We start from the raw sequence: 20,339 nt of genomic DNA on the forward strand, positions 1-20,339 counted from the left end.
TGTAAATTCTTTTTCAAACTCATGAACATCTATAACTAAAACTAGCAAATTCTATATATATTGAGTTGGAGCTCCACAGTGTGAAATTCTTGGTCTCTGTGACAAGAGTTCAGACCCCTAGAATGGGGCTACGTGGATCATATAGTGAAAATAGTTTAACTCATGAAAGTCTCCTTATTTTCATGAAAATGTGAAAATAACGAACAGTGCGACATTTCTGTGATCGATCAGAATATCTAGTAAGCAAATAAATTCATAGTAGTAGCCGCAGCAACCAAAGTTTATGTGATGAAAAAAATGAAAATGTAGAACAGTGATCAATCTCATAATCATTACAGAGAATACAAAATTAAGTGTACAGCATAACAGAAGTGGGGTCATATACCCAGGAGGAGTAAGCATTCCCTGTCGACCGGTCGCACCCGCCGCAATCCCTATATCAGTTGAACGGAGTAATCCGTAGTCAAAATCAATGTTTAAAGAACAAGCACATCAGACAGTATTTCACCCAATAACAATTTGTATTGGTAAATCATATCGTTATGACGAATATAGATTTTAAACGAGACTGTACCATTAACTTATTTGTCATTAGCAGGCCTTCATTTAAAAACTGTTCATGCGCAGAATATGATTTTGTGTATCGTTGTTAGTTTGTTGTTAACATTCATGTTCAATACTACATGTAAGTATGAAGCAGATGTTAAAGATTCTTTGAAGTATTTTATTTCAAGTGCACTGGGATAAAAGATACTTTTTCTTCTCATGTAGAAGATTTTCAATAAATTCTACCTCATCAAAATACAAATGATTTTTTTATTTCACCTTTCATGAGGCAGAATTTGTTCAGATAATAAAGGAGCACAATTCGTGGCCATCTGAATTCCAACATACTGTTGGAAGACTTGATCACACATTGCGAAGACTGCAAAGATATTATTCTCAATGACGAACTCCAGCATCTTTTTAATATCAACTTCAAAGTACTTGTGCGTAGAATAGGTAGTGGTTAACAAAGTAATGTTATTGGATGACAGATCACAAGATACGTATTCAAATAAATAATGATGGTAACCATTTTCTCTATAAACATTTTAATTCCCCTTACCACTCCATCTTGTTCTTGAGGGTAATGATTCTTAAAACACTTACCATCATAATAACAATCCAACCTTAAGTATCCCTTTTTTGAGACAACGAGAAGATCACTGAATCAGGACTCTGTATATTGCATTTCCATACGTATGCAATGAATGTATGTAATGTAGGCAATAAAACTAGTCCACAAAGTAATAACGTGAATGTGATGGGACGTTTTCCAAATACACAAAGACGTAAACGCAGTTATTGACATTGTTCATATAAAATACGTAGTATATACGATGCCACGCTTGATTCAATTTTACCTTCCGTCAACAGGCAATAAGGTCCACACCACAGAGTCGTCCACTTCTGCTTCATACTTAGATATTTTATTGAAAGTAGACATTAACGGCAAACTAACAACTCAACTGTATGACAAACGGGATGATTTCAGCTTCTCCATCGTCAACTTCCCACATCTATGTAGCAATATTCCATTATCACCTGCATATGGTGTTTATATATCTCAACTGATTCGATATGCAAGAGCTTGTTCTGGGTATAGTCAGTTTTTAAATCGAGGTAAGCTACTGACAAACAAGTTGATGGTACAGGGATTTCAACAGTCTCGATTGAAGTCAGCATTTCGCAAATTCTATGGTCGTTATAACGATCTAGTTCGTCAATACAACCTCGCATTGGGTCAAATGCTGTCTGACGTGTTTCATACCGATTGTTAAGCCGTTCTTGGCACACTGATTTGACTGCGGATAACTCCGTTTACCTGATCAGGATATGGGGCTCACGGCGGGTGTGACCGGTCAACAGGGGATGCTTACTCCTCCTAGGCACCTGATCCCACCTCTGGTGTGTCCAGGGGTCCGTGTTTGCCCAACTATCTATTTTGTATTGCTTGTAGGAGTTATGAGATTGATCACTGTTCGTTATCTTCACCTTGCATTCGCACAAAACTTTACTCTATTCCATTGAGAGATTTGAATACGATGTTTGAATAAGCCAATGCCAATCCATACTTGGATTTTTCAACACCAGGATAGAGACTGACTGTTCGTTATCTTCACCTTTCATATCCATTTATGCGCATATCAAATTCATGTGAAAAGTAGTCCATTCATTCACAAAGGTTATATCGTTTTTATAATGCAAGGTGAAGATAACGAACAGTGATCAATCTCATAAAAACCATTATGCTACCTCCAATGAAACTGACAATAATCAGCTTCCGTAGATTTTCTTTTCAGAATGCAATTTTAATTTTACACAACTGCGTGCCAGCCTTTTAAACTTTGTATGTAGATTGTATGGTATAATGCTTCTGTAGTAAACAAGGAAGTTTAATTCAAGTGACAACATTTTACATGCATGGTTGAATTGGCGGTGATACCAGGTTATAAACAATCATACAGACGTGTTCCTGCGATTTTATAGTGAGTATGTACGCTGTGTATATGTTAAACAAGCTAAATTTGTCTCACAATTATCAATCATAATGGGATCTCTATAAATTTTGTTTGTGTTTTAAAAGGTGTACCCCGGAAGAAGATCGAAAGAGAATGAATGCGAATAAAGATGGGGAGATTTTCGTCATATGGTTGTCGCTCACAGTTTTGCATGGTTTGTTTCCTTATTGTATATTGTAAGAGTATTTCAAATTATTCAATACTTATGCATCCAGCATTTTTCCTTCTGCTTTCTGTCGATATCTGACCGACTTGGATCCTGGTAAATAACTATTACTGTTATGTCTTCCATCGGTGAGTATTGCCATTGAAATGTGTAGCTACTGGCAAATCTTTCTTGGTTCTGACAGAGAACCGCTGGTTGCTGATTCGTCTACGAAGGTTTGTTGTTTCTCCTACGTACTGCTTCTGACAAAAATCGCAACTGATGCGATAGATGCAGATTAGTTTGCAGGAAAAGTTTCCCATCATCTTATAACTGCGACTTGTGACAGGACTGCTAAAAACTGTGTCTGAGCTATATTTGCATAATTGACGTCTGAGATCTGAGCATGTTTTGAAACCTCCATTAGGTAAATGGTCATCCAGTTTAGTTCTTACTACCATGTCCTTCTGGTTTCTGGGGCGTCTGAAAGATCGTTTGTTTACATAGAGAATGCGCAGGTATTTACTCAGAATACCGTAGTGACTAATGGAACCCTGTAATTTTGATGTTTTTCTTTGTACTGGAGGAGGGACTGTCGATCCTGTCGTGACCTCTCATCAATTGTAAGCATCATATCCTCTGTTCGTGAAATGGGTTTTGAGGATTTTCCTTGTTCTTGGAGTGGAGCAGATGCGGGTAGCCAAACATTTAGTCCCACATTCAAAAGTGTGGAGTGGATGACAACTAGATGGCATACGGTACAAATGAGAGTCGATGGGTTTAGTGTGGAAATTAAACTCAATTTCACCATTTCTAAATGTGACTGTGGTACCCAAAAAGTGCTATTGGAGGTGGACATTTCCACAGTAGACTTGATGAAATTATGGAAAGAGTTTACCATCTCGATAAAATCGTCCAGGCTTTCTGGACTGTCAACCCACTTCATCTTGATGTCATCTATGAAACGTAGCCAATGAGGGGTTTAACTGGTGAGTAATGTAGAAGTCTATGTTCCAGTCTCCCTATAAAGATGTTGGCATACGATGGTGTCATTTTTGTTTCCATGGATGTGCCCCTTATTTGCAGGTAGTGTTCATCATTGAATGTGAAGTTGTTGAACTTGAGGAGTTGTTCAAGAAACTGAATAAGTGATTTGGATGAAGGACATTGAATTACCCTATTGTTCCAAACCTCTCTACAGGCCTTGATACCCTCATCATGTGGAATGTTAGGGTTAAGTGAAGTAACACACATGGTCACAAGGAGGGTATGGTCTGGCAGACCTGATGAAGGGGTTTTATTAAGGTAATCAGTAGTGTCCTTCAAGTATGACAGTAAATCTTCTACATGCTGACGGAGACGTAAATCAATTAATTGAGAAATTGGGATGTCTGATAGCGCTGACTAAAGGACGGCCTGGCATGTCTTTTGGGGGATTTTAGGCAGTAGATAGAATACTTCTGGTCAACAGTTGTTTGGACAAAGCGCTCCGAAAACAATGTCACCGATCTCGCCCTTATTATACATTTTCTGGAGGGTTTCGCTGATTTTTGTACAGAACTTCGGTGGGGTCAGACTGTAACTTTTTGTAAAAGCGTTCGTCCGTGAGCTGTCTATGAGCCTCTTTTAGGTACTTATCGTTTTCCATGAAAACAACAGTAGAACCTTTGTCTGCCTTTTTGATAACAATATCATCCCGACTTTTCTTATCTTTGCAGTACCGACCTTTCTTTTTTGTTTAGATTGTCCCGGGTTAATTCTGGCTTTGAAAGAAATTTTTTAATTCATGATTTTTATTTTTATCTTACACATGTGCACGTAGTCTGTGGTGTAAATAAGTTTGGTTTTTAGATTTAGTGTAGTTTTAGTGCTAGATGTATTCATATATAGTTTTTGATGTTTTGTTATAATTCTCTGTTACTATTGGTCACATCATGTAATCTTTTCCATTTGTCGTGAAGAAGGGACAGGTCGTCCCGACAATTTGACAATCTGGTTGTTTGCGATGTTGGTCATTATATACAATTAAACATACACTAGTATATGAAACCGGATTTTTAATTTAAATAGATTTCTTTATCCAAAATTATTGGACTATTCTAGGATATATGTACTGTGTTATTCTAGTTTGATATTGTGTTATAAACGTGTTCCAGATTTCTATCTATTGTGTCAGCCCCAATGCTCTAAATGTACGCGCTAAAATGCTTTAAAAAATATTCTAAAGCAATCCATACCCATGATTAAATCTTACTTATATATTAGTAATGGTAATCTGTACTCTACTATGTGTGTTAAACTTTTTCTTATTTTCCAGTGGAATTCTTGTCGGCGCAAAACTCCTGGAATTGGTTTGAGGCACAGCAACTATGTAAAGAAAACAATGACAGCCTACCAAAATCTAACACATTCAGTTCACACACACGGGAACACTGGACAAGCCAATATAGACGATATTCATTTTGGATCAAAATTTTAGGTATCATACCACATTTACCTGAATTCCCGTCAAAAATACGTTTTAATCAATGATACCGTGAAATCATTAATTCCTGTGGCTCTTTAGTTTTTCTTTATCTCTGTATATAAATAAAAACGAGCTAGTATCCACCACGAAAAACTCAAAACGAGAAAAGATATATGCGACCACAAAATTAAATCCCCATGAACATGCGTATTTTCCTTTATGAAAATTTGACTCAAAGAAAACAAATTACGTTACAATGTTTGAATGCAAACTTCGATTGAAGAAAAAATCCCACCGAGATTTCTTATACTACCCTGAATGTTATTAAATCAAAGTTTGTTATGAAAGATGTAAAGATTTCCCTTACCAAATACTATATTCAATACATTTTTAAATCCCAGGTTGTTACAACGATACCAGTCCTAATTATGCACAGAATTTCCAGATGGATATTCTTTCAGCAGGATTCTGTCAAGAGATCTGTGCAACTGTGAACTCGTCTATATTTGGAATCAAAGTATTTATAATTGCTACCGTTTATGTATCTCTATTCTGAACGAACTATAGAACCATTTTGTGGGTACTTGTAAAGTGCAAAACGAAATCGAAACGAAACTTATCAAAACGAAACAAAGGGAAATTTAACGAAAGAGAAGGAAACGAAACTGTGTAACCGAACTCGTTAATAGTAATAAAAAGGATATGGACGGGCATCTCGTGGTCCCTGTAAAAGTTATCACATCTATTCATGTGATTTTTCGGGTTTGACTGATACATCTTTAAGCGGTCCATCGGTTAGCATCAATCATTTTTTGAAGAAGCTGGTGTCTAAGAAAGTTGAAAAGCTGGGAGACATGTAGCATCTTATCTTATCTTTAACTGCTTACGTACGAGTACTTTCAATTATGGAAAAATCATATAGTACCATATTATCGGGGCTGCTCCAGCATTTGAGGCTCCCAGTGCGTCCTTGCACTCGCTTGGGTTCGATTTTACTATTAAAGAGTACACATGTAATTTGAACCCAAGCGATACAACTGCCTGTGGGTCCATGGGGCGAAGCCCTTGGAAGCTCCTGGCATTTTCAGATTTTATCGGGCTTGAAATATGTCTCCTATGTAGTCATTTTCTGTCATTTCTAATTATGTGAAATTATCAAAATGACACATATTTTAAGATTGTTTATTTTTATATCTAAAAAATGCAAGTTCTCCCAATGAAAGTAACTCAATAAAGTAAAGGATCTTGTCATTTATTTCTCTGAGAGTGGGAAAAAATATTGCTTCTTTTATCGGTTTTTTTCCCTGAACTTTACTTTAAATTTGAAGATTTATGGGAAGGGGAGACGCCGGTTGCGCCCCCTTAAATCCACTACTGATTATATGATTACAATTCGGCTAGAAATTATTATTGATATGCAGTAAGTCTAGGAGCAACTCTCTGTATTTCGGATGTTGCTAAAACAAACAACGGAACGGAACACGGAAAATATTTTACGTAATGATGTGAGGGCCTCGTATAGTGACAGGAATCCAGCGTTTTGTAATAATAAAGTAATTTCCTTCTGTTTCGTTAGATTTCCTTTTGTTTCGTTTCAGAGCTATGAGATTCATCACTGCTTGTTATCTTTACCTTTTATACATGTTTCATAACATTGATCCGACCATGAAAATTCGTATTATAGTACTGTAAGTAAAATGTAATGTTTGATATATTTCTTGAAGCAGAAAGAATGCAAATGTTTTGGAAAACTCTTTTTGGGACAACCTCTTTCACAGAACGATTGTAATACGATACCTCAGACTACTGGTGGAATCAGATTTACAGAACATGGAAGCATCAATGCTTACACGTTATACGAATCAGGTAAAACAATACATACGTGCAAACAAAATCAGAGAGAGAATGGAAAATTGAAAATTACGAAAGCCTATTAGCATAATGTAAAAAAAAAATTAATAAATTCACATTCTATTATCTCGTAATTACGACAAAAAATATCATGATTACGACATAATCATCTCGAAATTACGAGAAAAGATCTCGTAATTACGAGAAAATGCTCTCGTAATTACGAGAAAACATATGCATATAAAGCCGAATTGACAACTTATGGATAGTCTTGGAAGCGTTTGATATGGTAAACGGGAAAATGTGCGATGTGAATATATGATTTTATCGAAACGTTATTTTGCCATTTTGGAACATTTTTTAAATGCTCAACTGTTGAAAAGATTACTATTTCCCTCTATGCTGCTTGGTCAGTAAATCAAAATGATCCTATTCAAAGTGTTTGTGACGGTACATAGTGTCGTCCGGTATCGCATAATTTAGTTACAGATAGTTTAGCGTTCCCGCAGGAACGCTAAATACGGTGTACCTATAATTTTCGTTCCGGGTTATAATGTACATTCCCGCCCGCGTAAGTTTAGTTCTGGTCATAACCACAATTTTTGAAATATCAAATGCATATATTTCTTGTGGGTTTTGTTTTGTTTCTTTCACTAGGTTATACAATAATCAAAGCCTAATACATATATCATTAGAGCCGGATTATTTATTATAAGTCTATTTTTGTGTTTTTGAAAAACATAAATTGTCAGATCAACAGGTGTTTATTCTTGTTTTATTATGGAAGTTTGATCTCCAAAGGATTGTAAACTGCAATATGTACCGACACAAACCCTCACCATTATTAAATGTACATGTAGCATCAGGTGTTGATCCACAAATCTCGAGTAGTTTGGATTTTGAAGTTTTACCTTAAAAAAAATTCTTTTACAAATGTAAACTATATACACAAATGTATGCCATTTTTTGCGTTTTTATCGATTAATGTAAAACTTATACAGTACCAATTTTGATGCACCAGATGCGCATTTCGACGAATAATGTCTCTTCAGTGATGCTCAACCGACATGTTTGAAATCCGAAAAGAGCTATGCATGAGGGAGATAATATATTAGAATCACATATCTTTAATGATCAAATCATTCCGTACTGGTTATATAAGATATTGAGAGAGAGAGAGAGAGAGAGAGAGAGAGAGAGAGAGAGAGAGAGAGAGAGAGAGAGAGAGAGAGAGAGAGAGAGAGAGATGGTACTAGTCCTAATACATGCATGCTACTGAGAAAGTAAAAACAAAAGATGCATACACTGTTCGTTATCTTCACTTTTCTTTTCATACACTTAAAGTGCTAGATAATGGTTTGTTAAAATAATGATATTTTCATATTACCTATATTTCAAATTGAAATTTATCAAATTATAAAATGAAACAAGTCAAACATGTAATAATTTAATGAGATTAACAAAAAGGCGATCACGACCTCCATTGAAAATGGTATTGGAATCGTACAAAAATTCCAAATATTTATTCGCATTAAACAATTCGTCATCTAACCACAGCTAGATATTCTCTACAGAAATACCTATAGTTATCTTCCATCCCCACCCAGCCCTACCCCTTTCCATCGATCGCGGCCGGCGACAATATATTACAATGGTCTATTGTCTCCGAATACAGTATGTACCGTGATGCAAAAATTATGCCTTATCTCGGCACATATTATCGTCTGCGACAAAATGTAGTATATGTACCAACAGACAAAATGTACTTAGCATTATGATATTTTAACTTTATTATTAGCTTGTAAAATTTACTTAATTTAATCAATTTATGGTGCAGAAACCTAAAATGATAAATCGTCGTTTTCATTCCTTTATATTTTAAAGGGACTGGTTCACGATTTTTGATAGAAATATTTTTCATTTTTGATGTTAAACATTCGGAATATCACACATTCAATGCTGACAGCCAAAATTTTATCCTTCTGAATGCATGAATGAAAGCAATATTTAGCCTTAGATATGTGTTTTGTAAACAAAGACTCGAGTCTTTTTATGTAAACAAACAAACAAGTGAAATATTAATTTTGTAATATAATGCATTTTAATTTTGCATAGTCTCAAATTCTAACTTTTAGATGACACATTTTACCCCAAAAATGCTTGAAATGTGAAAGATATAATAAACTTAGATCGATATCCATTTCTTTTGAAAATTTCGTAAACAATAGCATACCGCAATCTTTGTTTACAAAACAAAGAATAAACTCTCTAAAATGAGCTTCTGTGATGATATATAACCTTAATTTTCATGTGAAATCTTTATCATTAAAAGTGAAAAACAAAAGTTTGGGTAAAATCGTGAATCAGTCCATTTAAATGCATGAATAAACTTTCACTCATAAAATAACCTTCTAAAATTTCTAATGGTCTTCTTGGCATGCTTTGAATGGAAAATGATTTCTTATATTTAAAACAGCATCCAAAACACACTGACGGAATGAGGAGAGCTCATATAAAGAAATATATGATGTGACCAATATTTATATATTTTCTCGTAATTACGAAATAATTATCTCGTAATTACGAGATAGTGGAAGGTGATTTTTTTTATATATATGATAGTAATAGGCTTTCGTAGAAAATAGAGGAAACAAAGATGACAATGCTATAAGTTTTTTTTCTTCTTGCAGCACCCGTCTTTATGGTGTATTATTGCCCCTTTGGTTGTTAATAGAGCTGAATAAAAACGTTACAAATAGCCAATGCTAATTTTGCTATGAAAATTTATTTGGTAGGGCAATTTTCGAGAATCACACTTTTACCTATTTTTATTATGATTGAACTTTGTTTATGGTTTACCATTTGGAAAGTTTTTTATCCTTGTTCGATCCCATTGTATTTTTTTTTTCTTTTGCTATATAAATGTTTGCTTTTTTCAAAATTAAAACGTGAACCTAATATTTGTTATGAGCGATACTGAAATTAACCATCAATATGTTTTCCTTATCTGAGCACACATATTGGCATGAATTTCGGTCTTGGTGAAAATTCACAACAACCTGCAAAAATTAGGGAACCTGCTTTTTTACACCCTGGTTCATATATATTTCCTCAGTTCTTGAATTAAGTGTAGGTCAGTCACTGTATAGCAAGATTTCTGTTTGTCATGGTTCTAATCCACTTCACACCATAAGTCCCGTGATGATCCGGGTTAGAATAGGTCCTCAGTAATCCTTGCTTGTCGTAAGAGGTGACTAAATAGGCCGGTCCTTCGGATGAGACCTCTAAAACCGAGGTCCCGTGTCACAACAGGTAAAGATAATTAAAGATCCCTCCCTGTTCAAAGGTCATAAGAGCTGATAGGCCAAAATTTACAGCCCTTCACCGGCAATGGTGACCTTCCCATATGAATGAAATATTCACCAGAGGGACGTTAAACAATATCAAATTTATCAATCAATCAACACCTTTCCTGTATAAAAATGTGTATATTGCTCTTCAATAATTTAGTTTCACGCAGAAAATATATAAGCTAGATTAAACCGGAAGCTATGGGGAAAGGCAGTTTGTAGTCTATTGCACATGCACAAGTTTTCACAGGAACCAAGGTGCGTGCGTGCCTGCCTGTGTTGACATAGCAGACTTTCTTCCGACAATAATCATCACATACCGCACCCTTATCTGCGAAATTAATATTTTCTTTTCTGCAGGATTAATATTTTCTTTTCTGCGGGATTTATGTAAATGTTTTATAAAACTCAATCTAGATACAGAGTTATGTGTGGGTAAGGAACAATGAATCTGGGTAGATATTGTTTTGAAATATTTCTTAAATAAACGTAATATGAAAGGTGAAGATAACGAACGGTGATCAATATGTACTTACTTTTATATTGAAGTTATTGTTAAAATCGGTCTTCGAGATGTATAATCTCTAGCATTAAATCAAGCGTATTAATATACAATAAAAATATAGTAAACCTTAGATTTGTCAATTAGTACCGCGTTTGTTTCGGATTCATTTTTTTCCATAAATTACTTTATACCTATGCATTCATTTACAAAACACAAAAAGGCTATGCAATGTTTTAGTTGTGCATTTAAGATATTTTTCAGATTCATACAACTAGCAATATATTTTGAAAGTTGTCTTGAAGTGATAAACTAGGGAGTTGAGTCCAGACAAATGAATACTCTGAACATATATACATTTGTACCATAGCTTGGCGTGTTTTCTTTTGTTAAAAGTGTGGGTTATCTGTACATAGCCCACACTTTTCTTCAAACCCCGCCCACAAACTCGAAAAAACAACATCACTGTCCACTGTATGAAGTTCCTCCAGATCAAAATTGCACATATCAAACACAGATAACTGACTCAGACTAAGTTCTCCAAATAAATATTCGCACTCAATCTCATTTGAAGCTTGAGACAAGATAATATCGTCAATGGTTTCGTCCCAAGACTTTCTATTTCCATATTCTCCTCCATGTGTGCGAACAAGTTGAGAAACACGTGTCAGTAGAAATACGGGTATCATTTCTAAAGATTTTAGAAAAGACCCAGTCACGTGATCGAGTCCGAGAGATAAACTTGTTTTGTGAACAGAGTGAAGTCAATTAGACTTTATGGTTTCGCGCCATATAATTCTTTTTTCTTTTCTTTTTTCGTTTATGTTTCACCGATGTTTTTAAATCAATTGTATATATACATGTATGTAATTGTTTTCCAGTCATTTTAGTCAAAATATGTATTTCAATGAAGAATATCAAATACGATTTTTAAAAGAGTAACTACATGTATCATCATCAATTGAATATGTTGCTAAATTTTTAAACACAGAAATAGACAAATATGGGTTCTTAGAATTTTAATTGTATCTAATTTTAATTTTTTGAAGTAAATACCGGTACTAGAAGTCGGAAAATGAATAAATGTGAAAAAACAAATATCAAAACCAAAAGTCCAAACATTTCTATGCATTCAAAAAAGTTTTTTTTTTTAAATAATCAATGCTCATACCGTTGCATTTTTTGGTGATAGAAAGTCATTTTATAGAAATATATTTTGTACAAAGTGTAATGTAAAGACCAAAAAAAAAATGGCACCATATATTGTAAACAGGCGATCGCGCTCACGAAAGCTATAATAAAATATAATGAATAATAGTAAACTATGGTACAAGTCACTTACCCCATATAATATTGTTGATTATGTTCAGATACCCGATGGTCGTGGTCATAATGACACGAGGGAGCGTAGCTCCCGAGTGTCATTATGACCACGCCCATCGGGTATCTGCACATAACCAACAATATTATATGGGGTAACTACTACGTATACGAGGACTGTTCGATATGTAATGTGTATTGTAAGATTTCATAAAACATTAGACTCAAATAGTGAAATAATAATTTAAATCCCTGAATCCATTTCAGAAATGCGTCACGGTACGCTGATTTAGGTAGACCTCTGAGGCACTGGCTGATGGCTGAGACAAGGGCTTGTCGGGACTTGTAACGACGACCAGATAAGAATTTTTTTTTAAGTTTTGGAAAAAGGAAAAAGTCGCATGGGGTTAGATCTGGAGAATATGCTTGGTGTGGCAAGACGGTAGCCTTCTCCGACTTCAAAATTTGCTTCACAAGCTCAGATGTATGTGATGGAGCATTATCATAAAGTAGACGAACGTGCCTAAATCCTGACACAGGGTGTCGTTTATGATAATATTTCTTGAGCTTTTTTGGTATAACATCTCGGTAATACCGACATGTAACACTTTTGCCCTTCGGCACCGAAATGTGTACGGCTACATCATCACATGAGAAGAATAGGCAATAAAGAACCTTCTTTGTGCTTATGGTTCTTTTGGCCACTACATACCTTCTACCGTGTTTAGTTAACAATATTCCGTTTCCACTTTTTCTTACTGGTTCGAAATAGTGAACCCATGTGTCCTCATCAGTAACAATGTTTGCAAATTATCGTTACATCCAAGGTGAATATAACGAACAGTGATCAATCTCATAACTCCTACAAGCAATACAAAATAGATACTTGGGCAAACACCGACCCCTGGACACACCAGAGGTGGGATCAGGTGCCTAGGAGGAGTAAGCATCCCCTGTTGACCGGTCACACCCGCCGTGAGCTCCATATCCTGATCAGGTAAACGGAGTTATCCGCAGTCAAATCAGTGTACATGTAATTGAATTTGGGAAACATTTTATGGATTTGCTTAACGGTTTGTATTCGTACTCGTTTTGATCATCTGTCTACATATGCGGTATACATCTGGCAGAAATCTTTCGTACTTTCAAATTACGCTTCAAAATGAAATGCACCCGTGATAGCGATATGCCAACAGCTTTGGCAATATCATGAATCCTGTATCTGCCATCTCTTTCAATTATTTCCCTGACTTTTGAGACATTTGTCTTGCCTGTTACAGTCACAGTTTGGTCAGATTTTGCTGCATCTATGACGGACTTTGTGTCAGTTCGAAATTTCTTTCTCCACCTACGAACTGTCTCATAAGATACCTTATCAGACCCATAAACTTCCCCCAATTCAGTACAAATCTGCATTACCGAATGACTGAGTTTTGCGAACTTTTATATCAGCTCTAATTTCTTCAATATTTTCAACCCGTTTCCCAACCATTTTTACAACAGTGGTCAACGATTGGCTCTATTGAAATGACTATAAGTTTAAAACTATGTGGAGCTGAAGACTCTTGTGTGTACCGTTGGAAAGGTATTGGATAGAGCTATTCAAGAGTACCATCATCCAGGAAATCGTGCAAAGTGTTATTGCGCTGTGGTACAATACACATTACATATCGAACAACTCTCGTATATATGGCATATTCCTTATTCCTTCTGTGTAAATTTTTCTTACTATAGCAATTAAAGTATCGTAAGTAAAGACTTCATAACTAACTCTTTATGATGTACAATATGCATACTGTCAGTAGTACATGCACGAGATCTATTAAACATTTTTTCCTATTGAAATATGTGAAAAACAACTTATTGCATTTGTTTGGCCTAAAGATAAGCTTTTTCTAAAGACTAAAACCAAATACTGCCCAATCATTATTTGTGTTTCTTTTGTTACCCTGAATCGATTTTTTCCTATATGTTGGTCCCGTGGGGATCCGGGTTAGAATAGGTCCTCAGTACCCCTTGCTTGCCGTAGAAGGCGACTAAATGGGGCGGTTCTTCGGATGAGACCGCAAAAACTGAGGCCCTTTGTCACAGCAGGTGTGGCACGATAAAGATCCATCCCTGCTCAAAGGCCATAAGCGCCGAGCATAGGCCTAGATTTTGCAGCCCTTCACCGGCAGTGGTGACGTCTCCATATGAGTGAAGTATTCCCGAGAGGGACGTTAAACAATATTCAATCAATCACTCCAATATGTTGCTATAAATGCAATTTTTCACCACATACATAGTAGTATATCAACAACATGAAATGAATTGCTTCAAAAGTTTTAATGGATTAAACGGAATTAATGTTTTATAAAATGTTAATATGATTGCATTTAGAACGTATTTACACATATTTGTAAACCGTAATGATATGTGGTTTATCAAACGTAAACTATCCGAAACCAAGCAATATTATATAAAATGGTCAGAGAGCTTCTCTCCTTAAATACTAGTTAATGTGAGAGCATCCATGTACATACACTGTAACCATGAAACCCGGAAGAAATTGAATCATATCGAATAATAACGATTAGCTCCATTACATGTGCACCTATCTATGTTTACTTACTGAAAGTGAATATTTAACTTTTTTCTTGTGTCAGATTTCAACGTCACAAAGAGAGATGAAATTTCCTGTGTTGCAGTACAATGTCACACATACAACCGATTCTACTTTGTGTCGTTTATCAATTGTTCAGTGCCGTATAGAGCGGTTTGTCAGAACTCAGGTAGAAGCTCTAGAATATCACGTATTGGAAACAAAAACAAATAATTAAAAAAACGTTTGATTAGAAAGAGATAGAGATATCGGAACATGTATTTCCAGCATGTCTTTAGTATCTCATTCCTATTTCATTTTCTAATTTGATAATCTTTATAGGATTTATGAGATTGGTAATTGTTTATTATCTCAATTTTTTCATAAAGTTTCAAACATACATCAGAACTGGACGTCATCAATGGAGATGTGTAAAAAGGAACATTCTTCCTATATGACGGGTAATGTATCTTTGAATGACGTAATATTGACCGGTCCATCATGGCTTGGCGTAGCGAAAGAACTCTGCATAGGATATGACCGCGGTAAGTACAACAACCTGTCGCATAAGTAAACTTATTCAGATTTATTTAAAGCTTATTGTAAGTCATACTTTAATGGTTGTATACATATTTGTTATTTAAGACTAGTAATTTCATTCCTGTCAAACGTTAAGGTCGAACACCTTATATTTACTTCATATTCATTTTATACGTAAATCATTTAATAACTTTTAAAGTGATGACTTAACAACTATGCTGATTAGATGAAAAATTCGTTTGATTTCTTTGTCCAAAAAGAATTCGTCCGGAGTTCATCTCCACTAAGCACGTGGGACTACTTTTCTCTGGAATGCGTCTTCCCCGTTAACGGCTGTTCCAATTTTAGCGCTATTTATAGAACGGGAATTTCCATACATGCATTGTAAACGAAATGTATTCGTTTGATGCTACCAAAAATAAACACAACCAAAGATGTGAATAAAATACAAATTAATTTAAAGAAACAACACACATAGGCCAAGTGATGCAGTGGCGTAGCTTCCATTGAGGCAACCGAGGCAGCTGCCTCGGTAAAAAAAAAAAAAAACACCTTTTACGTTGTCAAAATGTCGATAGCTTCTGGGGGGCGCAGACCCCTGCCTCGGTAATATTCGAACCCAAGCTACGCCGATGTGATGATGTGACAGAACAGTAAACTTGATGGCGTAGGTCACTGACTGGTAGAAGTAGACATATTACGGTATGTATCGTCTGCTTTACGACTTCGATGACATGACGGAGCAAGCAGCCACAGGCACTCGACGTTTTAGATATCTATAATAAAAAAAATGTTTTCCTGTAAACATAATATTCAGGAAGACACTTTTTTATTACTGATATTTAAAACGTCGAGTGCCTGTGCAAGCAGCGACTTTTGATCTGGTAAATATTAATGAAATTGAACTGCGTTATATGGGGCGCAGTCAATGAGGGCAATTTAGATGAAGAGGTGTTGAGCTTTTTACATGATATTGAAATGGAGCCGAGTCGTCGCATTCTACCGTTCCTACGATACAACCAGTGTTCAACCTTGACAAAGGCGAAGATAACAAACAGTGATCAATCTTATAATTCCTACAAGGAATACAAAATAGAGAGTTTGGCAATCACATACCCCTAGATATACCAGAGGTGGGATCAGGTGCCTATGGAAAGCACATATTAGAATGCTAGTATATTTCATCATGAAAACGATGGTATAAATACATTTTTTTATTCATCATAATAAGATTTATAGAATTAACTATAAATCCATTTATTTTAGCCAGACTTAAATATATTTTATTTCTGAGGATTTTTTCGGAAACACTATTCCGGAATCCTACCGGAAATAAGTTGGCAAATAGGATATCATTTCCTTTTATGACGAGGCATTTTCGGGAGAACGGTGAGATAACAGTCGAGACAACATTTTAATTTCCCTTCCCACCCATCCCAAAAAGTTGTAAGAATATGTACTGCGGAAAATGTTTTCAATTTTTCAGCTGAGCTCGATTCTTGGATATAGTGCTGGTTATGGGAAAAGAAACAACTACAATGGAGTGTGTTTGAATAGACTGTCTTGGCAACTTGGGGCCAGATAAAGTACATTTTTGAGTACAGAACACAAGAAGAATGCGCGTCTGGTTCCTGTGATTGGACATTGAATGATTTGATTGGACAATATTGTATGTATTGAATTATTTGGTGACAATTTGATCACATATATATATGATACACTTTGATTGCCGCTCACCGGAATCATAGTCATATGGTTTTTTGTTTAATTGAAAATTGACATTTTAATGATTGATGTTTGGGGTGATTGCAAATCGTCTCATTGCCGTCAACCGGAATGAGAAGATCTGCTAAATTTGTTGCTTGATTTTATGATATAACATTAGGCAATGATGTGTTTTTGGCCTGTACCATTTGGGTGTCAATACACAGGTGTAATTTAGATGGTAAAATTTTACTCATTGCCTAGTTGCCAAGACCAACAACAGCCACAATGGGGAGGGGGTGTTGTTATAAAATACAATAAGTGCAAAAACTAAACTTGTATATAGGTAAACATAATGTTATGTCTTTATTTCCATCCCAGGACAAGGTCACCTTACAAGTACAATGTACACTACAAACTGCTATCATTTTGAAGTTTTGCAAGGCTGGTCTATAATAAAAAGTATATTAGATAATGATTTAATTAAATACATATATATTAGATATTTATCGAAATATAAATAATTGTTCATGTACGAAATACAAAATGGAATACAAATCTTAGTAGTCGGTGACTACAGTTTAAAAATGTCAGCGATCAGCAGGTATCAACATAAACTTTTTTGTCAAAGTGCTCCAATGACAAGGCATTTGAGAATGTTCTTTTGTCCGCCTCCATCTTGGGTCTAATGCGACGACTGCTTTCACGTCGATCAGCATTTCCTCTAGATGAGTGGTAGCGTAGTTAGTTTCAAATGTTTTGATACAATGATAGATGAAGATAGACCCAACGTCTCTTTGACGATAAGCCTTGTATCCTGAAAGTAGAAACTGTATGCATGTAGACTGATACTTCAAATGTTCTTCAATCTGTAAATTTGATGACACTGAAAACTATACACATGAAAGGCGAAGAAAACGAACAGTGATCAATCTCATAACTCCTATAAGCAATAAAAATAGATAGTTGGGCAAACACATCTATACTTACTTTAAGCAGAAAGAAATTACTTAATTAGATGTGAAAGATTTAAGAATCGATCAAGTGAATAAAAAGTCCTTATGCTGAAAAGGGCATTAATGAAACCGAGGCGGTGAGTTACCTTCTGTGGTGGCGTGAGCGATGAGGATATCTCCATCGGCTGGCACTCTCAGTTTACCACTGTCCTCGTCATCACTGTCAGGCTGTACCACTGTATCCTGCTGTAACTCGCCTCGACAACATTGGAGGAAGAATACTTTAGGTTTACCTGTCGTACAAAAGATCAAGGTGCAATAGACTGTCAGCAAATTTGTGATAACTGTATTTCGTTTAGGTCGGGACAGTAAAAAAGAACATATTTATTCCAGCATCAAAATCACCAACTAAGATACGTCTGTGTTTTTCTTTTAAATGTTATTTTCTTGAGCTTAACCCTTACCTTTAAAATTGGACACTTTATCGTTCTTAAAGTAGTCTAAAATTTCTTCGACGGTTATTGTCATTTTCTTGTTTTCTTTGTCAGCAGTTCTCACTCCAAACTACAATAGAACATTTTCTTTATTATAAAAACACATTTTGTTTACAAATTTTTTTCAATATTTAAATATTCAACTTACTGATATTTGACTTTTTTTTTTATCTTTAAAAGGTAATATTTTCCCTCCGTTTCGCTACCCAATATATTTCAATAATACATATTTATAAAGTATATCGTTTAATTAATACCATTAAACAACCAGTAAAAACATTCTATCAATTAAAATACTAACCTGACTTCCGTGGCCCATCAGAAAAAATGTGAAACAGTAATAGGCATTTGCATGATCGTTCAGATGCCTCGAGGTCGATTCCAGTACTTCAGTTAGCTTCCCTTTTGTTGGATCTTTAAGCACATCACATTCAAATTTTAACTTGCTTTCCATGAATCCTTTGATATTATTTACATCAATATCTGCCCCTGTTTGAAATGGTACATAGCATCAGTATTTTTGTTATTATTGTTATTTATTCTGTGCTTGATTTACCACAGATATTTTACAGTATTGATGATTTGACCAACTTTAAGATAACAATTCAAAAGTAAAATCATTGTCCTTATTCAAAGAATGAATTTGATATCAATGTATGTTATGTGCAAAAGTGCACATCATACTAATCAAATGTGAAGCTGTTTATAAAAAGCGTAATCTGAACTAAGGTGTGTTATAAACTTCACAATCAAATTCATTCCATAAAATCAAATTGATTTTTATATGTCTTAGAATTAATTTTAAACAAAAATGTCGAGCATTAATGACGTCATAATCTTGCACATAGCAAGTTATTGAAGAATAAATTGATTTGTTCAGACATTTCGAATTAGGGATAGAGCTAGAATAGGTTGTGTCTGTGAATAAATGTTGCTCAAATCAACCAATCAAACTGCATGTTACAAACGAAATTACATTATTACTTCTGTTGTGCTTATCCTTATATTTGTGAATGAAATACATGTATTGTATAAATGATACTCACAGTCTCTGTCTCTGCTGAAATACACAACGAGAACGTAACCAGTCTGTTTGGGCTTACACTCATAACATCGCCCTTCTGTCGGAATACCTGGTCCTTAGAAAAAATACAAGACAGGCATCAAAATACTATGTTCAAGGTTTATTTTATCATGATGTAATTCATGTATATTAAAGTGAGGACGGAACGGGCAGTAGCAGGAAGGACACAAAGAAATAATCATATGACTGTTCTAAATGATCTTTTAATGGGAATATGTTCTATAGAATGAAAGGTGAAGATAACGAATAGTGATCAAACCCATAACTCCTATAAGCAATACAAAATAAGACAGTTGGGCAAATGCAGATTCCTTGATATACCAGAGGTGGGATCAGGTGCCTAGGAGGAGTAAGCTTCCCCTGTCAACCGGTTACACCCGCTGTGAACCCTATATCTTGATCAGGTAAACGGAGCTATCCGTAGTCAAACTCAGTGTACCAGAAACGGCCTAACAATCGGCATGAAACAAGTCAGACAGCATTTGACCAAATGATAGGTTGTATTGGCAAACTAGACTGTTATGATGACAACATAATTTGCGAAATGCGAACATTGCAACACTTCTGAATTATGCTGTGTACTATTTGCACTGAATTGACCAAGGTTGTTCTAGATGGTTATGTTTGCGCTATATCAAGGGTTTGTTCTGGCCTATAACAATGAACAGGGCAACATTTGACAATAAGCACACCTCTTGTAAAACGCTGAAGTATGTGACTCCTCTGTAGACCGCAGGAGGCAGCATTTTATTTGGCTTCTTTTTTCGATCTCCCCCTCCCT

The 20,339-nt window shown here is 35.3% G+C and overlaps 1 protein-coding gene across 1 annotated transcript in view; it reads left to right on the top strand.

Moving 5' to 3' along the window:
- Positions 1–2,440: 2,440 nt before the first annotated feature.
- The window catches only part of LOC125655771 (uncharacterized), a 69,863-nt gene continuing 51,964 nt past the window's right edge, over positions 2,441–20,339 (top strand). Inside the window, exons 1-6 of the mRNA XM_056143534.1 lie at positions 2,441–2,531; positions 2,630–2,718; positions 5,027–5,188; positions 5,578–5,693; positions 6,901–7,042; positions 14,845–14,970. Coding sequence (XP_055999509.1) covers positions 2,658–2,718; positions 5,027–5,188; positions 5,578–5,693; positions 6,901–7,042; positions 14,845–14,970 — 607 coding nt within the window. The 5' untranslated portion in view covers positions 2,441–2,531; positions 2,630–2,657. The remainder of the gene's footprint in view (positions 2,532–2,629; positions 2,719–5,026; positions 5,189–5,577; positions 5,694–6,900; positions 7,043–14,844; positions 14,971–20,339) is intronic.

This window comes from Ostrea edulis, chromosome 7 (assembly GCF_947568905.1).
Source record: "Ostrea edulis chromosome 7, xbOstEdul1.1, whole genome shotgun sequence".
Lineage (NCBI taxonomy): Eukaryota > Metazoa > Mollusca > Bivalvia > Ostreida > Ostreidae > Ostrea > Ostrea edulis.